The sequence below is a fragment of the Meles meles genome, chromosome 1 (genome assembly GCF_922984935.1).
Source record: "Meles meles chromosome 1, mMelMel3.1 paternal haplotype, whole genome shotgun sequence".
Lineage (NCBI taxonomy): Eukaryota > Metazoa > Chordata > Mammalia > Carnivora > Mustelidae > Meles > Meles meles.
This window is the reverse complement of record NC_060066.1, coordinates 173,971,365-173,996,496: the sequence shown is the minus strand read 5'-3', so window position 1 is coordinate 173,996,496 and position 25,132 is coordinate 173,971,365. Positions and strand designations below refer to the sequence as shown.

Genomic DNA, 25,132 nt, shown 5'->3' with positions numbered 1-25,132 from the left:
ACTCAGCCTTGGGTGCTTTTCCTCGCTTGTCTGAGCCTCAGTTTCCTCACCCATAAAATGGGGGATGACAATGGCTGCTTGTGCGGTGGTTGTGAGGATGAAAGCAGGAAATGTCTTTCTAGAGCGCCTGGCCATTACTAGTGTCCTGATCGTTACCCTCTGCTGTCCACCCACCGAGCTCCGACAGAAGGCCCCTCCCCAAAGCGGCTGCTGCTCCCTGAGGCTGCCCAGCCACCCTGCAGGCCCTGGGACCTAACCCGACTCACAGGTGGCACAGCCAGCCTCGTCCACTCCGCTTTCGCAGTCCTTCTCCCCGTCGCAGCGCCACGAGGCGGGCACGCACTTGTGGCTGGCGGGTCCACAGCTCAGCTTCTCTGCAGGACACACCTGCTTGGCTGTGGAGACAGACACACGCACATGGCTTAGCCAAGGGGGACATGGGGCATTGAGCCAACCAGTCCTCCTGCCTGCCTCGAGCCGCCTGGCCTGAGGCCCTGGGAATCCGTCAGGCCTCCGTGCCCCGGGTCCCAGTTTCTTCATCTGAGAAGCAGCTACTATCTAGCCCTAAGGTCCTTGGAATCCTGCATCTGATCCCAACATTCCCTGTCTAACGCCCTTGTACGGGCCCCTGGCTCCTGGCAGGCAAGTCCCTCCTCCATCCAGCCACTCCTGCCCGCCTTACCGGCCCCACCTCCCACCCTCCAAACATCTCCTTTGAGCTCCAGCAACACGAAACTGCCATGCCCAGCGTGCTTCTCTGCCATTTTCCCGCCGTGTGCCTCAGGGTGGAACATGCCCCAGTTGGGCCTCGGTTCAGCTTCCACATCAGTGCCTCGGTGATCTGAACCTGTGGATTTGGAGGCCTCGCCAAGGCCCCAAGAGCAGCCTCGGTATGCCCCGCCCCCTCCCTCTCCCCCAGCAACAGTGCCGGCTGTCGAGAGCAGTGCTGTACGGGTGGCAGGGCCCAGCGGGACCACACAGCTATAATTACTCCAGCAGCAATCAGAGGCTGACTCAATCAGGGGCTTGGAGCCCCAGGGCTGATTCTCAATTTGGAAGAAAGAATGAGAACCCTGATCAGGGCTGGGGATGGCTCTCATCCTGAGCGTCCCAGGATGACCCACATGACAGACCCAGCTGTGGAAGGCGTGGTGTAGACCTCTGCAGCTGGCTCCCTGCTACCTGCCAGGGTGTGAACTCGGTCGTCGCCCGGAGGAGCCAGGCCGGGAGCAAGAGGCTCACTTAATCTGCACAACAGCCCCTGGCAGAATGAGGATAATGTCGAGGCCTCCATCTTGGAGGTCGAGAGGGTAGAGGCTCTGGAACCTGGCTTCCTGGCATCAATCGGGTCACTCACTGGCTATGGGACCTTAGTCAACAGCCCTCACCTCGGTGCCAACAGAGTGGCAACGATACTATTCCCTAGCATGTGGGATTGTTAGGAGTCCCGAGTGAATGTCTGTAAGGCACTTAGAACACCCAGCCCAGGGCTCACTAAGGGTTAGCCACTATAATTCCCCAAATGAACAGATGAGGACTTGTTTGTCCACTCAGTGAGTTTCTGCCAAGTGCGGCCGTGTACAAGCCCTTGAGGTAAGCACTGGGGTCCAGTGACACAGCTGCTAAGACTGAGTGAGGGTTCTAAGTCAGCTGTACCTGGCATAGTCTGTTGCACCTGCTGGTGGTGGTGGGGTCACTCATGTCTCCCCCTCAATTCAGACCAGTTTCCCCTTTTCTGACTTTCACAGCTGGGATGACAGGGCACAAGAGATGGAGAAAAGGCTAAGTTGGGGGAGGGGGCAGGTACTGGAGGCAGGGCCCTCAGACACTACTATGCGAAGGGAGAGGCATACCTAGAACCCCAGACTTCTCCCTAGGAATACATTTTGTGAAATATGAGGCAACCCGCTGAGAATACAGGATCCATGGGCTTCATTTTCTAGAAATTCCCCTTCACAAATAACTGGTGCGTAGGGCCCTAGAGAGTGCAGACACGCAAAGATCTTTTACAAAGGCTGCCTTGGGGCCAGAGTGCAGGGTGGTAAAGGAGGTCTGGCAGCTGGGAGGTGGGGCCCTTCCAGAGCCCCTCCATCACCTGCACACCGCAGGACCCTCCTTCAGGAGGGAGCTGAAGCCGGCCAGTGCTGCCCAGACTCCTGACTGCAGGGTGGGCCATGGGGGCTGCCGGAAGTGCAGGTTCCTGGGCCTGGCTAAGAGCAGACAGAATCCAGACTTTGAGGGCAGAGCCCAGGAATCTGCATTTCAGTAACTCCCCTCTGCCCCTGGGAGATTCCCATACACCCCCTCTGAGAATCACTGGGTTAACATTCTGCAAGTCTAAAAGATACAGAATATTTCATCTCCTTTAAATTCATTCCCATATACGCAACAGAGGCTTCCTGCATGCCGCAAGCTCCCGAGAGAGCAATGAGATAGAGGGACAAGGTGACCATCTCCCCCTGAGCCAGGCCGCGGGAAACAGAACTTCGCAGCGGAGTTGGAAGGAAGCCATGTTTGCTGAGCACCCACGCTGTGTCAAGCGACTCCATTTCCCATGCGGCCCACCACCTCCCAGGCGAGCAGACCCTTCAGGCTATGTGTGCCAACTCCAGGGGTGCCCTTCAGGTAAGCACTCCATTTGACAGAGGAGGAAACAGGCTCAGAGAGACCAAGGAACTGGTCCAAAGATGCACAGCAGGTGAGAGGCAGAGTCCAGGTTCCTCTGACAGAGGTGCTCTTTCCATCAAACCCGGCATGCTCCTGTGGGTAGAGGAGTAGCCTGAACCAGCCCCCAACTCTACACCCAAATGCCCAGGTGACTGAAATGGCCCTTGACCATCCTCCCCACCTCTTGGGGCCTGCTTCCGCGGACCCCAGTGCAGCAGGCAGCCGCTTGAACTTTTAATGAATATTTATATAGTTAATTGCATAACCTTTCAGCAAGGACAATGATTAAACAATCCGTCTGCTTCCTTTCTTTATAATTAATAAGACATTTGCTGTGTCCTTAAATAGACAGCTCTAATTACAGGCTCTAGGGGATTCAGCAATGCCTGACACCAGCCCCTCCTACCCTCACAGAGCCAAGGCACCGTCCTGGAAGGCCAGGACACAGAGGTCACATCCAGGAGTCCCCACTAAAGTGATAGGAGACAGAGACCCAAAGAGGGGAAGGGACCGCCTAGGCTACTGGATGCCGGGTGTTCCAACCTCCTCTCTCTCCTAGAACCTGACCGTCTCTGTTGTCATACAGCTTTTCCCTGAAGCTAGGATGGGAACCTCACTCTGCAGGCTGTGGGGTCCGGCCTCCTCACTGCCTACCTCTGGAAAGCTGGTCTGGGTAAGTGCTGATATGCTGTGTCTCCTGATGAGGGAGGGAAGAGCCATGACTACCTCCATTTTACAGATGAGGCAAGCCAAGCCCAGAGAGGGTAAGGTATTTGCTGAAAGTCCTGTGGACAGAGGCCAAGCTGGACTTCCAGTCTAGATCTCTATTATCTAAACACACTGCTTAACTTACCACATGTAATCACTGCCCATGAGAAAAGCAGGCCCTGCTGGTGCTCCCAGGACCTCTGGGCTGGAGAGGGGTCACCAGAGGAAGGCGGCTCACTGGCCCTCTACTCAGGTAGGGTCTGTAACACGGCCACCTAATGTCCACGTTCAGGACAACTGAAGCCGAAGCCCCCCCAGGCAGCGCAATGAAGTTGAAAGAGTATCAGTGAGTTCTAGAGTTGGGCACACCCGGGCCTGCGCCCATCTACTAGCATGCAGGCTCCTCAGCCAGTCACTTAATCTCTCTGCACCAAGGCTCCTCCTGAGAATGGGGCTACAGAACCTCCAGAACCTCCTCTAGGAGGTTTCAATGAGGAGACATGGAAAGCTCAACACGCAGGGCCTGGAACAAACTCAGAAACCAGTTGCCCGTTTCATCTCATGAAATGCAAACGCAAGGGGCTGGAAGGGGCCTGGCCTTGGCCCCGGGGGGCACGTGACCACAGTCCACAGGGCCCCCCACCCCACAATGGAGCCTTTCTCCGAGACAGACGCCCCAAGGAATGCCCTGGCCTGCTGTCAAGTGTCCCCGAGGTTCTGAGAGGCAGGCGTGAAGAACCCCACGGTCTCTCAGATTCCGGGAATCCTCCAGGGTCGGTCGGCAAGGGCCTAGAACGGCACGCCGGAGTGGCTGGAGACATTACCAGTTCCCAGAGAATCCTGCCCCAGAAATCCAGTCCACCAGCGTTCTCTAATTTATGAGTTCACAAATTAATAAAAAGAGAAATGTCTGTCGAGTAAAAGAACTGAAGTGTCTGCTGGCTGCTTAGGGAGCGGGCTCGTCTGCAGGGACGGGACACGCGAGGCTGAAGGACAGACGACCTCCAGATGGGGACGGCCAGCTCTGGGAGGACCAGGGACCCAGGCGGTGGGGCTCCCAAAGCATGGCATGGGGCCACCCCATCATTGGGGTGGTGTGCAGTCACACACAGCTCCTTCCTATGGGCTCGGGCAAAGTACTCCTAGCTGGTAAGCCTCTAACTTGCCTCTGGGCCTCAGAAAACCTCTGGGCCTCCACTTGGTTCATCAGTAAGGTCCCCTTTCCAGTGGAAAGACTCAGAGATGATGAATAAATTCCCATTGCCAATAAACAGTACCCAAAGTTGCCACTCACTGACCTTGAACCAACCTCCCCTCCCCTATGCCGTACCCCTCCCATCGGATACCTGAAGGTGGGTCAGAAGCCGTCCCCAATCAAGGGAGCTATAATTAGACCTGAAATGCCACTTTCATTAGGCTAATGTCCCAGGCTTTCCTACTGTGACTTCTGGCTGTATCTGACAGACACGAATCCCAGAACCAGAAGGAAAGAGAGCCTGGAGAAACCCCAGCTAGCTAGGGGCAGACGACACAGTAGGGGAGCACAAAAATGGGAACATCCTCCCAGATCCCTTGCCCTCTCCATGCAGACCCCCTCCCTTATTCTAAAATTTTAAATTGCTTCATGTGGAAGAGAGGACCTGGAATCAAAATACAGCAATGAGAGTAACACTGCCAGTTACTTGTGCCCTGACGATTTGCCACATTTTTTTCCATTTCATCCCCGTGACCCCCACAGGGCAGGTGACATCACTCCATTTTACAGACGAGCAAACAGAGGCTCAGGGAGGCTGGGCAAACTGCCTGAGATCTCATGGGACCTGGACCCAAACAGATCACACACCAAACCCACTACACTTTACTACTTCCTGTAATCTTCGAGCTAGGAGAGGACCTAGGAACCTGGTAGGTTATACAGGTGAACCTGGTAGACTATGGGGGTTGCTATGGCAACACTAGTTAAATGGGCAGTGGGTTGGCTACCAGCTTCCCATTTGGTGGGGAAGCAGTGAGCCGGCCTGTTGCCAGGTCCTGCTGCCCCAAATTTTGCCAGACCCTTGAGGTCCCATTCTGACCCTTCTCCTCCAGGCAGTCCCCCGCCCCCCACAGGCCTTGCCCACCTCTGACCAGTGTAACTTTGCACAAAAAGTGGGATCTTTGGCCTTATGCCCTAGCTGGAAGAAAGAAGGTCCTAAGTGTCCAGGAACTCTGAGATGTTAGTCCAGAGACAGATAGGAAAGTGTGCAGGATCTCACAGCAAACTCACTGGGAGAGCCCAGGGGAGGGCTGGGTTTTCTGACTACCAGGGTGCCATCTTGACTCCTGTTCCCACGGGCATTCCGTCAAGCCTCAGAGAGAACCTGATGAGCCTGCCTTTTATCACAGAAGGCCAATCAGCCACAAACAACGTGTGTGTCTTGTAAGCAAGGCCCTTGACTTCTCCAGTTATTCAACTGTCAAATAACAGTGCCTTACAGTGGGTACAAAGCAGTCCTGGGAGGCAGGAGGGGTGAGGCTGGAGGGCCCTGCACCGCCAGGGGATGGGAAGGCAGCAACTGCTAGGAAAAACGAGAGGGAGAAAGACAGAGGGAAATATGGGGCATGGCATGGAGAAGAGGGATGGTACGAGGGAGGCTGGGCAGGGGCACAGGCAGGGGGTGGCCGTCCAAGAGAGCAGGGTGGGCAGGGCCCTGGAGCTGGAGGCAGGAAGATGAAAAGGGACATCAACACAAAGAGACAGAGACACAGGGAGAAGGGGGAGCCCAGCTCTCAGGCAGTAGGACACACCCTAGTAATAACTGTGCTGAGGCTCCCCTTGTTCCCCGGCTGCCCCCAGTGTCCAGGGGGAGGGCTGGAGTGGGGCTGGGACAGCCCAGCGGGCTGACTGCAGGTCTCCCTGCTCGACTCCCTATGGCTACAGCCCCCTCCCCAAACACCCACTCCTGGCTGTCCACAGCTCTGCCCCTCCTTAGCTGGGCAGCCTTGGGCAAGTGGCCAAACCCATCCTGGCCTCAGTTTCCTTCTCGCTAAACAGGGATCCAAGCTGGCCCTGAGGATGAGAATCCCAGTGGGTGTGGCTGGGCTTTGTGCTTCTGCAGCTCAGGACAAAGCTCTGGACCGCCCCGGGGACAGGTTGGCTGCCTGGGTCTAAGAAAAGGACAGGGCCTGTGGCCTGGCCAGGGGAGGCAGAGGCAGCTGTGCAAGGAGACAAGGGGGCCTCCTGTCTGGGGCCGGAGCTGCTCCTGTTCTCCCTTTCTCTCCCCCTTTCTCTCTTTCACGGGGAGACTGGTGGCTCTGTTGCTAGGAGACAAAGAAACCCAGTTATCACCAGCCACAGCCCTAGATGGGCTATGGGCCTCCATTGTCCCCGCCTCTGCCTCTGGGGTGAATGTGACCCCTAACGAGGAGGATGGTGATTGTGACTTGTGGGTCCTCAGCAGCCTTCTCAGTCTCACTCAGCTCAGGCTCTGCCTCGGGACCTGCGGGGGGCCTTCCCCACCCCTTTCTCATCTCCTTTTTAATTTAACAAATGTCACGGAATGACCTGCTGGGTGTAAGTTTGCTTTGAGGATTAGGGCCTGGAAAAGAAATCAAGGAGAGACAAAGCCCAGAGTGTAGGAGGCGGGCCTGGGACTCTGGCTCAGGCCCTGGGCCTCACCCCTGGCTGCCTCAGCTGCCATCCAGCCTGCCATGGATGCCGGGGCTCCTGGGCTCAGCTGGCTCAGGGCAGGGGAAAGAGCTGGGGCCTCAGAGTCCTGGCTGGGTGGTCTTGGGCAAGTCACTCAGTCTCTCTGAGCCTCAGTGTCCTCCTTTGCAAAATTCAGAAAGTGACAGGACCTGCCTCATGAGGCTGCCGTGGGAAGATGAATTAGTGCCTGCAAAGAGCCTAGCACTCTGTCTGGCCCAGAGTAAACACTTAGTAGGCACCCACTGTTAGCAGTACTGCTAGAATTATGATCAGAGTCCTCCAGAAAAATAGTTGGGGAGGCTGCAGGGAGACCCAGAGGATACGCTCTGGCTGCTTCTGGGCAGAAGGGCTGTTTCTACCTCCTGGTGCTCCAGGAGCAGGGCCCGAGCTGCAAGAGGTCTGTGAGGAAGTCAGCAGAAACCAGGACTGGATATGCCTGGCCGCTCCCTGGGAGCTCCTGACAGTGTGGCACAAGGTGGGTCTGGAGCTGTGTCTGACAGACTGCACCCCGCCGGCTTCCCAACCTCCCAAGAAGGATCTGATGAAGAAGCTGAACCCCTCCACCCCCGCCCCGTCCCGGCCAGGCCCTAGCTTCAGACTCACTGCATGTGGTCTCGGACTCATCAGAGCCGTCGGGACACTCCTCCTCGCCGTCACACTTCCACCGCTCTGGGATGCAGTGGCCATTGCCACAGGTGAAGTCGCTGTCTGCACAAGTCTTCTTGGCTGTGGGGCAAGGAGAAGAGCATGAGGGGGCCTGGCGGACCCAGGGGGCTTTTCTAGGCTACGGTCAGGTGGCACTGGGGTGACCAGGATGTGCACTGTCCGAAAGCAGGACCGTGGGACCACCCACTACCCCACGGGGCCACAGAGGGGAGAGATGTGCTTATTCCTTCCTCTGCCGAGCGCTGTTGGGAGACAGGTGACTCCTGACCCTGCCTTCAAGTTCAGAAGCTCAGGTCCAACAAGGGTACCAGGATCCATGCTCCAAGGGACTGCCTGTTCTCCTGTCTTACTCCTCTTCCCCCAAAGTCCAGTTTCACGGCCACCGCTCCCGGGAAGCCTTCCCTGATCACCTACGGCAGTTAGTTTAGCCCCTTTGGCCAGTTCTCAGCCCCTTTACTGGCCTGTCCTGCTCCCCCACATCAGGCCCTTCTGGAAGCACCAGGGAGCTGTTGCTAACGAATCCTAAAAGCAAACGATTACTCTGAGACATGATTAATGAGGTAGTACGTTCCGTTTGGAGTAATGAAAAGAGCGTCTGCTGGGTGAGACACCCAATCAGTCTCTGGAGAGAAAGTGCTCTCGAGGCACTTACAGCCTGGAAGGGAGGCTCCTAGGGGGGCTCTGAATCCCAGCTCTGCCTCTCTCGGTCTGCGTGACCTTGCGGGTGCTACTTAACCACCAAGCCTCTGTTTTCTTATCTATATAATGGGAAGAAGAAAACAAGGGCTCTGAGGGGGAGTAACAAGTTACAATGTATGAAGAACATGGAAGGAGGTCCTGGCACAGAAGAGGAAGACACAGTCAGCAACACCTACTGCTGTTTGGACGGTTTGAGCCTTAGTCAGAAGCAAACACCTTAGCACATGTGTTCTGTGCCCTCACAGGGGACATATGTAGCAGACTGAGATCTCACCGCTGGTAACAAAACTGGGGGTAATACGGCAGAGGCGACATGGTTTGCTTTTCTCCCAGTCCCACCACTGGCCTGAGGCTTCTCTGGGGTAGGAAGGCGGTCAGATTCAGCACAGGCCCAACTCAGGGGCCTGTCTCTGTGGGGACACGGGACAGAAAGGGGGCGTGGCTGGCCAGCCTCTGCTCCCACACCTCTAGGGCTGGGCTCAGCTTCTCCCAGGGAAGCCTTGGCTTATGCAACTCCTCCCACGGGGCCCTCTGGCTGCCTCTGGGGCCATGTGACTGCTCCCTCTGGCTTGAACAGCCTGGTTGGGATGTGGGGACGGACACTGGGTCTCCTGAATCCAATCTATTTTTGTCTTTCAGTGGAATCCTTGCAGGACATCTGCATTCTAAGATGAGTTCTCTTTACATTTTCTTTAGAAGAATACCTCTGTCTATGCAGGGCTAGAAGAAATGAGAGGAATCCATCTAGCTACACATTTGGTAGTGGTGGTGGGGGTTCTGAGGCCCAGAGAGGGAAAGGAGTTAGCCCAGGGAAACACAGCAAGGTGAGGATCAGAACCACTTCTCCTGCCTCCCAACCCAGGCCCCCCAGCAGCCCTCCCTGAGCTCGGCACGAGCAGCTGGTGTGGGTAATAGCTACCAACAGCACCTTTTGGTAAATCACCACCTATAATCCTCTGAAAGTAAGCATAGTTACAAACCACAACACCTGGGGCATCTTCCGACACAAGGACCAGAGCATTCCTTCCACGAGAAGCTCCGTGTCCACAGAAAAGAAGAAGTGTATATCCTAATGTCTTCTTTACCTTCTTTACCCTGTTCTAACTTCCTCCAAGCACATTCTCCACGCTAGGCATTTTCCCAGAAAACCCCACGACAAAGGACCACGTATGTCCCAACTTGACAAACAAGGAAATTCCAGCCCAGGAGTGTTAAATACATGTCCAAGGTCACACATGGGTGGGAGCGGGTGGACGATTTGACTTCACAGTCAGATCCTCCGCCACCCCGCCACGGCTCCCCAAATAAAACACTCAGCGGCCTCAGACACGGAAGAAGAGAAAAATTCAATGAGCCTGCATCTGTCCCGGGCTCTGCACGGAGCACACAGAAGACATCAGCCCAATCTGCCCCCCAGGGACTCGGGGCAAGTGAAGAACAGGCAGAACCCCAAAGAGCCAGGCCAGCTTGATGAAGAAGGTGATCGGGGCTCTGTCACTAGTCTTGGCCAGCCAGACACTATTGAAAGAGCCCTTCCTCCCTGGCATTCTGGGAGCCTGGGAGTGAGCTTGGCCTTCCGCAGCGTGTCAAGCTCTGCATGCACCAGGCAAGGAGGCCGGGGCAGCCAAAAGCACCATTGCGGTCTTGAAGGGCAGCCTCGAGGCCACCCAGGCTCAGGAAGTGGAAGCCTCAGAGATGGGTGTCCCGTGGCAGTGTTCTGGAGGAGACATCTATTCACGGTCATGACCGGGTTTGGACATGTTCCACCCCGGCTCTGGCCTTTCACGCAATATTCTGGGGACTCCTCACATCCATCCTGGCAGTGCTGTGAAACCCATCTCATTACGGAAGAGGAATCTGGGGGTGGTAGGCGGCAGAAGTAGGATTTTAATTCCATGTGGCAGCCGCTCAAGTTTGGGTTCTTTCCACGGAGGCCCTCAGCCACTTCCGTATTATCAGGCTAAGAGGACCCCCAGAAAAGTAAATGCAATGTGTGACCAGCGAAACACCTTGCAGGTCCCCGGGGCCACAGGAGCAGGCAATGGGGGCAGATCAGCCACATTGTTCAGAAGGACCACATCAAGTATTCCCCTGGAATGTGCCCAGACAGTGTGCCAGAATAAACACGGGCCTGTCACTTGTGTCTGCTAATGGACCACTCTGGGGAAACCGAGGCAGCACGCTCACTTTCAGGTTGGGCACCAGACTCAATCACCTTAATGGGCCATGTCTGAGAGTGTAACCCCATGGAAAGATCTGGAGGAGGTGAGGCTGAATCCTGGCACAGCCACCTCCTCTCTGGGTGACTTCCGGCAAGTTCCTTCCCTCTCTGGGCAAGTGGTGATGCTGGCTTTCTCGTGCAGTGCCGGTATAAGGACAAAAGGCAAAAGGGCTCTCACAAGGGATCCCAGTGGCCACCCCCGTGTTGGGCTGGTCAGTGCAATGAGCCCACCAAGGCAGAGAGCCAAGCAGTCTTTCAACCCATCAGAGCCAGCCATGCCAGACCCCATTCCTGGCCTTGGCTCTAACTCCCAGGGCAATTCCCTAGCTGGGTTTGAGGCCGTGGCCCCCATTTCCAGGGATTTATTTCCTTCCATGCCCGTCTGCCCCTTGGACAATGCCCACCTCTGTGAGCCCCTGGCCCCCACAGCCCAAGAGCTGGGCATAGTCATCCAGGGTCTGCGACATCATAATCTGCTACCACGGCAACAGATGGGCCATCAAGGAGGATTTGGGATTCCAGAGGGTGGTGAGGAGGAGCCCACCCCCAGGGCAGAGTTGGGGAGAATGGGAAGTCTGGGACAAAGGAGGTAGGCGTTGCCACTTATAACAAGAACACAGGCAGAGGAAAGCCTCCGACACTCGTGGGCAGTCAAACTCTGCTCTGCTATATATGGGCTGTGTGACCTTTTGCAAGTTACACAACTTATCTGAGCCTCACTTTCTTTACCTACCTTCGGAAGTCATATCGCTGCTTTGCCAAGCACACAAGGTTGTGGGCAGCACATGGGCTAAGGATGGTGTCAGGGCTTTATAAACTGGAAAGCATAAAGGTGCATGTGTGTGGCATGGGAAGTCAGCAGCCCTAGCCGCTGTGCGTGTGACCTTGGGCCCACCCCTCACATAGGGCCTAGCTCCTCATCAGGAGATGGAGGTGTGGTGCCCATTGAATCTTAAGTCCCGCTCAACACTCAGAGACTATGATCTTGGGAAATTATTATGATTGCTCAGCACCTCCCAGCTTCTCCACCCCAAGAGGCCCCCTTCCTGAGACAATATGCATCCTTCACACTGCTGTTTCCCCATCCCACCCACGCTCAGCCAGCAGCCCTGATGCAGATGGAAGGGTTCGAAACAAAGATCAGTCGGGCTGCCAGGTGGAGCTGCCTGGTGTGCAGTCCTCTTGGCAACCAGATCTCTGTCACGTCACAGCCCAGGGGCTTGACGGTCCCTGGGCAGCTCTCCCACTCTGTCAGCCAGAGGACCAGGGGCCAGAGAGAACAGCACATGTCTGCAGGAGGGCTGCCCCTGCACTCTGATATTCTGAGGCTCAGTCCCACTGTGCGGCCAGGAAGCCAGGGGAGGGTCACCTGACCCAGCCCAGGAATCAGAAGGCTTCCTGAAGGAGGGGACCGTGTTCGGGAAAAGGAGTCAGCCAGACCGTGGGAGTGACGAGGGCAAAGTGACAAAGGCATTCCAGGAAGTGGGATAACAGGGCCTGGGATGTGGAGGCAGGATGGCAATTTGGGGCTGGTGAGGAGACAAGGGGCAAGGGACCTGGGAGCTCCTCTAGGCAGGTGGCCACCTGACCTCGCCTGGCACCAGGCTGCCCCTCGGAGGCCCCCTTTCCCTGAGCTCAGCCAGCTTCTGCTAAGTACAGGGGCTACTGCTTAGCAGCCAACAAAACCCATGTCTTTAAGCTGCCTGGGCTTCCTTTAGGATTTGGTGAGACTGTGAGACAGATAACTGACCCCTAGCAGAGAAGAGAGAGGCAAGTGGTGGGACAGAGAGCAGGGGTAGCCGTCCACCCAGAGGTCTCAGAGAAGACTTGCTATTTTCCTCCTTTGTAGATTCATGATGCCTGCTGGCTTACGAAAGGTCCGAGGAGGCCTGCGGATATCAGATTCACTCTGTTTCTTCCTGCACTTCCCTAACCTGTTTATGGCCAAGAAACTTCCTTTTTAGATGCCATGTCTATTAATTTCCCAAGAAACAAGTAGGCCAATGAACCACACCTGAGGAAATACACTGCCGTGCAAGTCCCTCATCCTACAGGTAAGAAGATGAGGCCCAGAGAGGGGAAAGACAGGTCTATGGTCCCACAGCCGAAACTGCTACCCGGTCTTCCGTCTCCGGGCCAGCTCTACCAAGCCATGAAAAATGGGAGGTATTCACAGGGCACTTGGCCCAGGGTGAAGCTAAAGGGAGACCCCAGTCCTCAGAGCAGGGACTAGTGCAGAGAAGAGCAGGGGAGACTGGTATCAGGCCACATGGGACGGGGAGACAGGCGAGATATCGGGAATGCAGGCCCTTAGGTTTCAGCAGACAGGTCAGGAGCCCCAACCTTGAGGGCCCGACCATCTTTGAGAGCAGAGCAGAGACCCACAGGCAAGGTAGATTCTGGCTCAACGCAGTTGCTGAGGCTCCTGGGTAGGTCCCTTCCCCTCCCAGGGCACGGAAGGACTAGTGTGTTCCCAATTCTTCTCCCAAGCCTGGACCAGCACTGGCTGGCTTGGCTCTGGCCCTGCAGCCCAGCCCTAAGGCAGCTGGGCCACTTGTACCAGGGTCGGGGAGATGAAAGGCCTCCTCTCCCCCCGCAACCCCCCCGCCCAGTTACCCCACTGCGGAACTCGCCAGGCCCTGGCATTGCCAAGACAACCAACGGCTGCCAGCAGAACGAAGATCCGGGGTGGGGGCAGGGGGCGTGCTGGCCCGCCCCTGGCCTACTAACCTGGCAGGCAGATTTAAATGACAGTCCAGGAAGCTACTATTAAACTGTCACCCCAGCCGATGGGACGACAGACCCGGTGTGTTCTTGAGCTGCAGCAACAACACAGCAGGAGTGAGAGGGGGAGGAGACCGTGGCCCAGAGCAACCCGAAGCCCCCTCCTGGGAGGCCCCCCGTCTGCCTGCCTTGTCACCCGCTGGCCAGAGCCACCCTCTCAGGCTCTGGCGGGCCCTGGCATGGGAGCTGCTGACAGTGCAGGGCCTGGAACACTTTATTCTTTATTTTTAAGCAGAGAAACCCTTTTTCCAAGTAAAACCCCAACGTATAAAACAGGCAAACATGAAGCTGCACTGCTTATCAGAAACAGTGAGGGCAGAGCCCTCTGGCCTTTCCCCATCATCCCCTGAACAGTTCTGCAACAGGCCCTGGGGTAGGGGAGGGGGACCCTGGGCTCAAAGCCCATCCCCAGCAGCTTTGGGGCCCAGCAGCACTGGGTTCAAGCCCCGACCCCTCCCCAGATTTGTGAGACTCCTCAGAATCCTCTGTGTAAAGATTCCGGTGAGTCTAGGCACCTGGTGAGTTAGTCGGTCTTTATCTCGGGGTTATAAGTTCAAGGCCTATGTTGTATGTAGAAATTACTTAAGAATAAAGTCTTAAAAAAATAAAAATAAACACCCCATGGGTCCGATCAAACATACAGAACAGCTTCGGAGGATTTAAGATTCTAACTCTCTAAGAAGCCAAGGTTCTAAGCACACTGATCTGCTCACCCTCAGCCCCAGGGACAGGACTCTAGGACAGTCACCGCATGAGTCACACATGCCCATAAGCCTGGGGATGGCCTCCGATTCCATCCCTGCAAAGCGCTGTGTCTCTTAAGCCAAGTGTCCCCACATGCTGACAAGCAGACTCAAAGCTCTTGGCGATGCAGGAAAGGGGAATGGTTCCCACAGGGTCCCCACACCCACAAAGCGTGGTGGGGGGGGCTTGGCTACTGGCTTTGTGAGGCCCAGGAGGCTCCTGGGGCCTCAGGCCACCACCATCCATCAGCAGGTGACATCTGAGTGTGCTTTCTCCCCCACCCTCTCATCCCACCTGGGGAGAAAGAGGAAATGAAGCAGCAGCAGGTGCCCCAGGTGGAGGCTGGGGGTGGAGGGGCGGACTCCAGAAGGGTCTGAGGGAGAAGACTGAAGAATGAAGCAGTGAGCCCTGGAGGACCACTCTCTGGCGACGGCATCTTTGCTTTTTTAAACTGGGCAGTTTCCCTCAAAATTTTCCAGGTTCTCTTCTCCTCTTTCAACCCACTCCACTAAGGAGCTACACATTTTTTAACCTGTCCAGATCATAAAACCAAGCAAAAACAAAAACAAACACAAGGTGTGGCAATGAGGTCTGGAGGGGAGACTGGTGGGAAGCCACCACAGAGAGGTCTTCCTGGAGGAGGTGGCACTTGGGCTGGGCCAGATTCCCCGGCTGGAGGCGGGGCAGCGGGGGGGTCGGTGAGGGGTGTCAGGGTCAGCGCAGTATCCCACAGTCGGCTGTGGCAGAGGACACAGATGGTGCTCTGAGTCGCTCATGAGCTGCCCCTTACCCTCTGCTGGGGGTTCTTGGAGGGACATGCCATCCACTTGGGGAGGATGAAGAGGGAGCCCCAGACAGGGGGAGGGGCTTGAGCAAGACTTCCTGGGCAGACTTGAACCTAGCTCTATCTCCCCTGGCCCAGGGCTCATTCCTCAATGTCCTCAGCCTGGGCGTTCACCTGGCTGCACACCAGTGTTTTCCCATCGTTCCCTTCATCCCAGTGTCACGCTCACATCAGGTCTGATGCCAACTAGGTGCTCAGAGCGAACCTACGGCCCCGCTCCTCTGATGGGCCCTGTAACCTCCTCCCACCCTGTGCCTCAGTTTCCTCATGGGAACCAATCTTTAATGACACCCTCCAGCTGAAACTCTGGGTCTGTGGCTCTATGACAGAGGTGTTGCTGTCCCTCCAGCAGGGTCACCTGCAGCCGTCCACAGCCCGGTCCCTCCTCTGGCCCCAGCACACCATAGCTGCTTTCAGACACTGCCGGCCTCCAGCCCACTGTCACCAAGGGAGGTCCAAGCCCTTGCTGGGGTATGTGGGACTCCCTGTCGCCACGGGGAAGATGAGCGTCTCCGAGGGACAGACGACAAAGGGGTCTAACTGTCACAGTGATTTGTGGACACAGGAGGTATTGAGCCGGTGACAGCTGTAGGGGGTGGGGGAAGATGGGTGTGGGGGAGAGGTGAATGGGATCCACAGGGGTCCCAGGCTGGTGCCTGCAGAAGGACCAAACATCACAAGAAGGGGCTGCTTAGGTGATAAGCTCAGGCTGCTCCCGCCCTGGATTTGGGCCACCCACTTGGCACTGAGATTTTAGGGCCAAGGAAAGAGCTAGAAGGAAACTCATGGCACCCTCAGAGTAGAAGCCTCCAGAGGGCAGGGGGCATGCTGGGAAACTCTCTCTGACTTCCGGGCAAGTCCAGCCTGGCTCCCAGCCGCGCACTGCCCCTCCACGCAGGTGCAGAGCCGAGAGTGGGGGCTCCACCTCCTCGCAGCGGTGCTTTCAGGTCTAGCCCCAGCTAGGCCTCCTGAGCTGGGGGTCCATTGGGTCCCCCTCCCTCGGGGCGACCCTTGGAGCCCACCAAGGACTCCCACCTTTCAGGCCCTGTTCTCCTACCACCAGCCCCAGGATGGAAGAAGGGGCAATTCTTCTGGGTCTTCCTCTGCTCCTGAAGAAAAGACTCCCGATCCACCTCCAGCCAGGCTCTGCTGGAGTGACACCCAACAGACCGCTCTGAGCTCCACTACCTTCACCCACACCAATTTCAAGTCGGAAACCCAGGACTCCTTGGGCAGAACTCTGCAGCCAGGGTCAAGAAAGCCAAGCCAGAGGGGGTCCAAGAACACAGAAGGGGCTGCCGCTGCCCAGGAAAACAGCCTGGGCTTGCTGGTAGTCAGGCAGTGCATGACGGAGTTCGGACGCTGGTCTGTCTGGGAGGGGGCAGTCAGGGCAACCCCCCCCTGCAGTCACATTGATGTAGCACCCTCTACCTACCAGGGAGTGGCCCTGGCTAAGGGGCAAATGCCAACTCTTTCACCTATTAGGCTGCTAGGGGAAGCCCTTCCTGATAGGCGCCCTGCTGGGCCATCCCGGTGACCACCAGGCAGCATATCTCCTCATCTCCACCCTGGGAGTCCTGGTGGAAGTCCTGTATCCTCAGTGCCTTCTTCCCTTCCTCCACAGCATGGCTGGGTTGGATAAAAGGATCCCTGCATGCCTTTCCTTCAGAGGCATGGGATTACCTGCCACAAGGTCCCGAGCAAGGTCACTAGACGGAGGGACTCGCAGCTCTGTCCCCAGGGGCTCCCCACCCACTGCGAGGCTCAGGTGGGGAGTCGTGAACCAGAGCCGACAGCCAGGGCTCCACTGGTGGCCTCCCCCTGCCGGGCTCCCATGTCCCCTAGAAGATGACCCACTGTCTCAGCAGAATCCTCACAGAGACCTCAAGCTCCAACGCTCCCTGCTCGGGCCGTCCCTGGATCCCATGGGCTTCCATGTGCACTCAGAAGTCAAGGGCAGACCGGGGGCTTCCCCACCAGCTCCACCAGGCAGGACGTGCTTCTTCTGTCTCCACCGGGCCAACTCTCCCCACCCCTCAGGACCAGCTCTAGCACCTACTATTTTCTTTTTTATAAAGTTGTGTTTATTTGAGAGAGCAACAGAGAGAGCGCAAGCAGGGGGAGGGGCAAAGGGAGAGGGGTGAATCCCAAGTCGACTCCAAGCTGAGGGCAGAGCCTGACACGGGGCTCCATCCCATGACCCTGAGATCACAACCCGAGCCGAAATCAAGAGTCGGACGCTCGACAAACTGAGCCACATGGGTTATCCCATGTATCTACTGTTGATGGTGTCTGACGATGCCCTCCACCTCCAACAAAGCAGGAGTAGAGGGCCAGCCCGCGGCTCGCTGGGCCCAGAGCACTAAGGGAGAGCATTCACAAACTCCCTTCCCACGGGCCGCCTATTTTGCTGCTGTATTTTTGGCAGGCCACATGTGGGCAGTGCCGTAGCAAGGCCCTCCAGGCTACACCACCCTGGCTGTCAGCAACACCGGGGAGATCTGCAGCCTTGCCGGACAGCAGGCATCTCCCCTGGCCTGGAGAGGCCTTCACTCCACTGGACCGGAGCAGAGCGAACTCAGGAAGTCATCCCAATGACTCGGTCCACCCACGAGATGTGGCTCAGCAACCACCATGCAGCCAGCCTCGGGGAGAAGCTAAACCCTCGGGCCTCATTGTAGCTGGGCCCTTGGCTATAGGAAAGCCCGTCACAGGGCCTCCCTGGGGGAGGAGTTCCACAAACCCAGGCCTGGGCTGGGGGTGTGGGGAGGAGCCTCTGAGTGGCCTGGGCCTTGGAGCCCTGGACACACTGCAGCAGGCTTCCCCTATAGTGAGCTTGGACAAATCCGGGACACTCCCGCCATCTCAGGCTCCTCATCTAGATGTGGAAAGAGAAGGGAGTCAGGTTTTCCACGTGTGTCATTCATGCGCCTGCCTTAGGCACCTCCACAGGTCCAGAGTGGGAGGGACAGATGAAGCTCTCCAGGCCTGGGGGAGGGCTGAGCGCAGTTAGCACCTGCTTCCAGGAGGGGCGGCAGGGCTGTTGCTGGGTGACAAGGACAGCAGAGGATGTGCATGGCTCTGAGCAGGTACTCCACGGAGAGAGAGGAAGGGCTCTGAAAGTAGGGGCCACAGAGGAGCAGCAGCCCTGGGAGGGTGGACTGGGGCACTATTCCAGGGACAAGGAGACTGTCTGGTTGGAAACTCAGCAGAATCCAAAGGGAATCTGCAGCACTAAGATCTGAAGGGCATGTTCATGTCCCCTGCCCCCTAAGCCCAGCTCTCTCCTGGGGCACATTCACACCCCCCACCCCCAGCTCTCTCCTAGGGCACTTTCATGCCCCCCTCGCCCCCTGTCCCCAGCTCTCTCTTGGGGCACTTTCACAACCCACCCCCCCCACCCCCAGCTCTCTCCTGGGGTATGTTCATGTCCTCCCCCTGCCTCCTGCTCTCTCCTGGGGCACTATCATGCCCCCTCCACCCCCTGCCCCCAGCTTTCTCCTTGGGCACATTCACCCCCCCACCCCCTGCCCCCAGCTCTCTCCTGGACCTCACTCTCCACAGCAGCGCTAGGAGGTGGGCAGAGGTGGCTGAGGCATCACTCCCTTCGAGAGATGAGGCAGCAAAATGCTTGAAGGGCAATGGATTGTGCCAAGGTCCCAGGGCTTGAGCAGGACTGGAACCCAGCCGTTTTATCCCTAATATTCTACGAGGAAATCAAGGGTGGTAAGGTTGCTGTGTGGCCTCAGATAGCCATCCCCCTTTGCTAAGTCTCAGTGCTGCTGCTGAACACAAGGACACTGAACTTGGGGGTCTTAGCCCTCACCAGTGCCCCCCTCTGAGCATGGGGGCTGTTGGCAGGGCAGAGGGCAGAGCTGGGAGCCCAGAGCTGGAGTTCTAAGAAGGGGTGATTTCGGCTGGCTGCAGCTGGGGAAGCCCATCCTGAGAAATCTTGTTTGATCCAGAAGTAAAAAGCAGATTCTAAAAGCAGATGGAGAAGGAGGTTTCTGTTTTGGCTTCTTGGTACACTTGGAAGGAAATGGGGTTCACTCTCAGAAGGGCTTCAGCATCCCAGGGGGTAGGTCTAGTGAAAGGGGAAGGAGGAAGCCACAACCCCGCCCAGCAGCTTCCTGGGGGAGATGGCTCCTGGGTCCCCAAGCTCCGTCATCACACTGCCCACCTCGGGCTGCTGACATCCCCTTCGGCTTCAGCTGGCGGGGAGCCTGCGCTGCACCAACAGCAGGCCACCCAGTGCCCCGGAACCCCCAGTATGACTATGGGTGAGTTACTTAACCTCTGAGCCTCCGTTTCCTCACCTATGAAATGGGGCTAATGAGAACTACACCCCTTGTGGGGCACACATCATGGAGACTGTAGATGTGGAAATTAAATGGTGAAGCCTAGAGCCCACAAAGGCAATGGAGCTCTGGTCAATTACTGTCTTGTGTCTTACCATCTCCTCTGCTGACTTTCCTGCTGGAATTCTGGAGGAAAGGTTGGGTTGCCTTCCTGCTGGAAGGGGAGAGGGCTAGGGGCAAGTAGACAAGAAGCTTGGTTCAGACGGGAGAACATTCTGGGTCACCTGAAGTGCTGGGAGGTGGCCAGTGCAGACGGGGCAATGGGGGATTGTCGGGGGAGGTGGCTGTTAGGCTCACCAGGAACCAACAAGGACTACAGACAGAACATACCTGGAAGTCATGCCCTAGAGGCCATGTGGTCTAACACTTACATTTTGTAAGGGGGGAAAATGAGGCCAGAGTGGGCCTAGGCTACCTGGTGATCACACTCCCAAGGCAACCTCAGGAAAGCAATTACACTCCTTCCCAAGACGCAGTCATGGAGCAAAACTGCAGCTTCAGAGGCTCATAAGAGTCATGCAGTAGCCTTAGAATCACTGAACAGAATCTTTAATTCCAGGAGAAGACCTTAGAATCTCAGCACACACAATCTAAAAATACTTAAACCCAAACAGCCTCATTTCAGGACCATGGATACGCAGACTCTGTCCAACTTTGAAATCACAGAGAGGATCTTAAACTCCCAGAGAGCAGAACCCTAGAAGGTTCTAATCCAGGTGCCAGGAGTGGCAAAGGCCTGCCCCTCCCCCCAGCTCGTACCGGAATCCTCTGTTCCCAGCGCTGACATATGGCCATTCTGCCCTCTTGAATGCTCTCAGCGACAGGGGACTCAGTCAGCTGTGCCGGCTGGAGGCTGGACGCGTTCTTTCCTCTTGAACAGAGAGGGAAATAAGTTCTCAACAGGGGATCCCCACTTTGTACAAATGGGTTTTTCACCCCTCCTTGTTTTTTGGCTCTGGTCGGAAAGATTCCTAGGGAAGTGGAAAGGAGCCAAGAGCTGCCACAAAATGACTTTAACCACCAGACAGGCTGGTAATAGGTTTCGGTGGGAAAAAAGGAAGGAGAGGGGCGATTAATTCCAACTTGCTATGCGATAAAGGAAATTAAGGCATAATACTGAGAAGGCAGCAAATCTATTAACCTGTACGGAATACCAATTACTTCAGTCTTCTCAAAATTGCTAGAAATAAAGAGAAAACCCCAAAAGAGAATGTGATTGTGGCCCAGGGCTCATCTGGATTAGGCTGTTTGTTTGCCCTGGCACCCTAATGATGGGAATGAAGGAAAATTCCCCGTTTCCTGGGAGACGGCTGTGCCAGAGTCGGGGAGGAAACGCAGGCCCACGCGTTGCCCCTGGACTGACTGGCAAAGAGCTCAGGGCAGAGGGGGTCCCCAGGAGTCCTTTGGGGAGAGCTTGGTGTAAGGGCTTCCAGGGCCTCCCATGTCCAGCACACACCCTTAGTCCTGTGTTCTGGGAGGGACCAAGGCAGAGTCTGATGACCTCCCTTTCTAACTGGAAACTTAGATCTCTGCTGCTGGAAGCCAAAAGAATTAAGCAGGGGGCCTATGGCATACCAGGTGTCCGGCTAGCTACTGGCAAGCCCTGCAGTTTGGTTAAGACCTTCGGAGCTGGCCGTGTCTCAGGGTGCTGGTCCTGCAGAGCTGGGCTCAGAGCTCTGGCCGAGACCACCCACTTATTATGAGGCCGGCCATAGGGGATGCAGTGTGGGCAGAGTTAATGGCCATGGGCCACAGCTCAGTGTCTCTAGCCAGGGGCCCCACAGGAGAGCTGTAAGGTCTCTGGGCCAGATCTGGGCAGAAGGAGACAGACAGGGCCATGGGAGACAAAAAAGCAGAGAGAGGAAGTGGGGCAGGTGCCCAGCAGATCTCAGATCCCAGTGGCGCCCTGGCCCAGATCTTGGCTGCCTCTGCCACTTCTTAAAACCCCTTACCCTGAGGTTCTGAGCCAGCATGGGAACCCCCAACAAGATAGGTCCCATCACAGCCTATGTGTAGGGGAAGCCACTTCTGGAAGACCCTGCTCTCTGAGCATGCCACGGCCCCGGGATTTCCACCCACTTCTGTCTTTTCTTCAAGTAGACAGTTTTTCGGAGTACAGGGGTTTGGCAGACACTAGGCTGCTGCCCACTATGCACCTCCTCCCACCAGAAACAAGTTAAAGAACGGGGGCTCAAATCCTAGCTTTCTCTCGCTGAGTAGCTGTGTGACCACCCGCAGCTTACTTGACCTCTCAGAGCCTGCGTTTTCCTCATCTAAAATTGCGATGGTGAATCCTGACTTGCAGGGTAGTTGGTGAGCCACATCTATCAATTGACACAGGACACTTAAAAGATACTCAGAATATTCTAGTATTTCAGAAAATAGGAATATTAGAAAATGTTCAGTGATGAAACCTCCAACTTTTCTCAGCTGCTCCCCCACTCCCAGGCTTTGTACACAGTAGGCCCTCAAGGAGTTCTTGTTACAGTTCTTAAGGGGGCCTCGGGAGGCCTGGAATCTTGTCATCCTGGGCCTCCTGGTTCCTCCTTACTTGGGGTTTTTCCATGTGTAAGTAGAAAGGCTGGGCCTTGGAGAGCCACATAGGGGAGGGCAGCTGGAAGGTGCTGTGTTGCCCATTTCTGGGTGAATGATGAGCTTGTCCGGCCGGGAGGCCAAGGGGTCATGCAGGCATATCTTCCTCATTCTTTGGAAGTCCCCCCACTCTCCTGTGAAGTCTTCCACATCCCTACATAGGATCCAAAGCTTCTTTCGGTCACAGATTCACTACGATGTATTGTCACTTGACTATCTTTCCCCATCAGATTCGCAGCTCACTGGGGGCGGGACAGGTCTACTTGGTGGGCACCAAGGGGACACTTGGGGAATGTGTGCGGGATGAACGAGCGAATGAGCACAAGCAGTCTCGAGGCTGGGTCTTTTCTATTTATATAGAATTTACAGGCCAAGGTACAACCATATTCACCATACAGCATTCTGTATGCACAGTCAAAACAATAATTGTTAAACCATTGTTTTGAAAGCCCTTCATTCATGCATAATGACCCAAGGCTTCAGGAGATCCCAAGTTCTCTCCCGTGAGTTGGCACTCTCAGATCCTTCCCTGGCTACAAAAAACTCCTCCAGGTCCCTTTTCTCCCTTCCTGAAGACACAGAGCTGGGGGTCGGGAGGTCTGGGTTCTGGTCCCAGCTGATGGGCCATGCAGCCTTAAGCAAGGCACTCACCCTCTTTGGGCCTCCATGCCGCCATCTGTTGTTCTACGAGCCCCGTTCTTGCTCTAGTTCATTGTATGAGCCACAGTGGGAGGCCAGAGCTGGAGGACAGTGCTAGAACCCAGGTGGATGGTTCTGGGAAGGCTTACTATCTGTAAAGCTAGGGAGGACGCTGGACTCCATCCAGGATGCTGCCTCCCAGCATTCTCCTCAGGAGGCCCTGGGGACATGTGACCATGGCCACTTGTGGTTCAGACCCTCATCTCTCCAGAGCACCTTGGGGTTTACAAAGCTCTTTGCACACACCTCCTCATTTAGTTCTTGTAACCATCCTGCGAGGCTCAGAGAGGGACAGGCTGGGCTTGGGTCAAACAGCTTTCTACCTGCACAGTGTTCTGCCACTCCAGCGGCCTGGCCACCTCCTCCACAAAATGGGAAGGACACAGGGGCTACGTTGCAAGTCCTGACCTTGCCCCCGGCCCCACCCCGCTCCCGCCCGAGCAGCCCTGAGAAATGGGGCCAGTTCCCTCTCAAGAACATCTCCGAATTGCTATGAAAATCTGACAGCATTACAGATGCCAAAGGCAAGAAAACGCTGGCCAGTGGAGTGGAAAGAGTACAGCACAGGGAGTCCCAAAGCTTCAGCTTCAGTCCAGGCCCCTCCACACTTTGGCTCTGTGCTTGCACAGGCCTCTGGGTTTCCCCAGTGTGGGAATCCCACACTGCCTGCCCCCTGCAGGCCATGTGTATACTCGCCAGAGCTACCCTTAGCCCACCCGCAAACGTGCCCCCCCCGCCCCCCATCTGTGATCAGCACCCCAGCCAGGAGGGGTCGAGAGATTGCTCGACTCGCTGCCCCTAGCAGCAAGGCCTGGAAGTGTGAAACAGGCGTGCAGACCCTTGGGGTCATGCACCCAAAATGTGTCCTTGCACAGGAGCACACGTGCACACAGAAGGACATACACCGTCCACCTGCACACTCAGATGTGTGCCACATGCCAAACACACTCACACGCATGCCACACTGTGCCCATGCCACAGCACCCGGATGACACAGCCACACACGCACAGGTGGCTTCGTAGAACATTCACACACTACAGACAAATATGCATAGATTTTTCTGCTTCTCTTGTGACAGCCAGATGGTGGGATTCTCCCAGAGGGCTACCATTTAATGCTCTAATTAATTAAAAAAAAGTCTAGGTACTCAGAGCCTGGGTTTGTTCCAAATGTCTCAAGCATGGCACAGCTCAGAACCAAGGAGGGAAGCAGGTCCTAGGGGGAGGGACCGTGAGGCCAGGGAGTGGGAGGGGCTCGCACTGAACTCAGGAGATGCGCTACCCTTACCTGGAGGGCTGATGCCAAGCCTGGCAAGGGGGGGGCTGGACTCAAGGGCCATCTGCCCAGATGTGGGCCTGGTCCTGGTTCCAAGAACGCCCCATGACCCAGGACAGAGACAGACCCCTTCATGGCATCCGTGGCAGGGCTGTCGAGCCTCAGCAGACCGGGAGCTCAGTCCCTGCAGAGGCCCCTGAGCTCCTGTCAAACCACCCTGCAGTTCTGGGGCTCATGTCCAGATCCACACTCAGTCTTTAGTGGCCCTACTGTGTGACTTCAGGACACCACGGGATGACACAAAGCACAGAGCCACTGCAGTCTGCGGTATGAGATGGATGAGGTGGAAAGATGATGGGCGGGTCCGGAGGGATTGGCAGTGCTCCGGGCCCTCCTGCTTACATGCCTCCAGGGAGGGGAAGCTCACCACATCTCTCAGCAGCCTGCTCAGATGGGCTCAGAGTCTGTCTTCTCCAGGGTCTCCCGATAAGCCCTGGCTGTTCTCTGGGCCACAGGGCCCAGGTGGGTCAGGTAGGCAGGAATGTAGAGGATTTGTCCCCGGGCCTCTCCTCTGACTTTCCCAGGGGCACATGCTTTGCTGCTGAGTGTTTGGGAAAACGCAGCAATAAATTTACCGCCTCACTTATGAGTAATTTGCTGTCAGGAGCTCTGCGTAAGCAGAGGACTGAATTAACGAAGCTTAATTAACATTAATGTTGTGACAGATCTCAACCCTACACGGAAATCCCTCATCCCCGCAGCCCAGGCCCTTGCCTGCCGCTTCTGGGCTCCTGTGGGAGGTGACAGGCCCAGGGAGGGCTCTGGGAGCTGCTGATGGACATGGTGGGGGTGGGGGACTACCTGTTTCCTAGGATTAGGACGGATTTGGGATCTGGGAATCTGGGGGCTGGAGGCTTGCAGATCAGCATGGGAAGCCAGAAGCCTTTGCAATTCCAATTCCAAAGGAGATTTTGGGCTAAGTCCTTCAACACTGCCTGGTACAGTGGCAAACACATGGACCTCAGAGCCTGAGCGGCCAGGGCTCGAGCCTGCCACTCATAAGCTGAGTCACCCCACCCCTCGGTGCCTTGCCATCCCTGTTAGCAGAGGGACAAGGGTGTCAGGGGATTCATGGAGTCACATGTAGAGAACAGAGGCATTCTAGGATCTTCATTTCTGCCCTTCC

The 25,132-nt window shown here is 56.2% G+C and overlaps 1 protein-coding gene across 9 annotated transcripts in view; it reads right to left on the bottom strand.

The window, feature by feature from the left end:
• The window catches only part of LRP8 (LDL receptor related protein 8), a 78,282-nt gene that overhangs the window by 34,409 nt on the left and 18,741 nt on the right, over window positions 1-25,132 (bottom strand). For all 9 annotated transcript variants that reach the window (XM_046014212.1, XM_046014147.1, XM_046014156.1 and 6 more), the window contains exons 3-4: window positions 7,667-7,789; window positions 267-395 (exon numbers count right to left, since the gene is read on the bottom strand). In XM_046014212.1, the coding sequence (XP_045870168.1) occupies window positions 267-395; window positions 7,667-7,789 (252 nt within the window). The remainder of the gene's footprint in view (window positions 1-266; window positions 396-7,666; window positions 7,790-25,132) is intronic.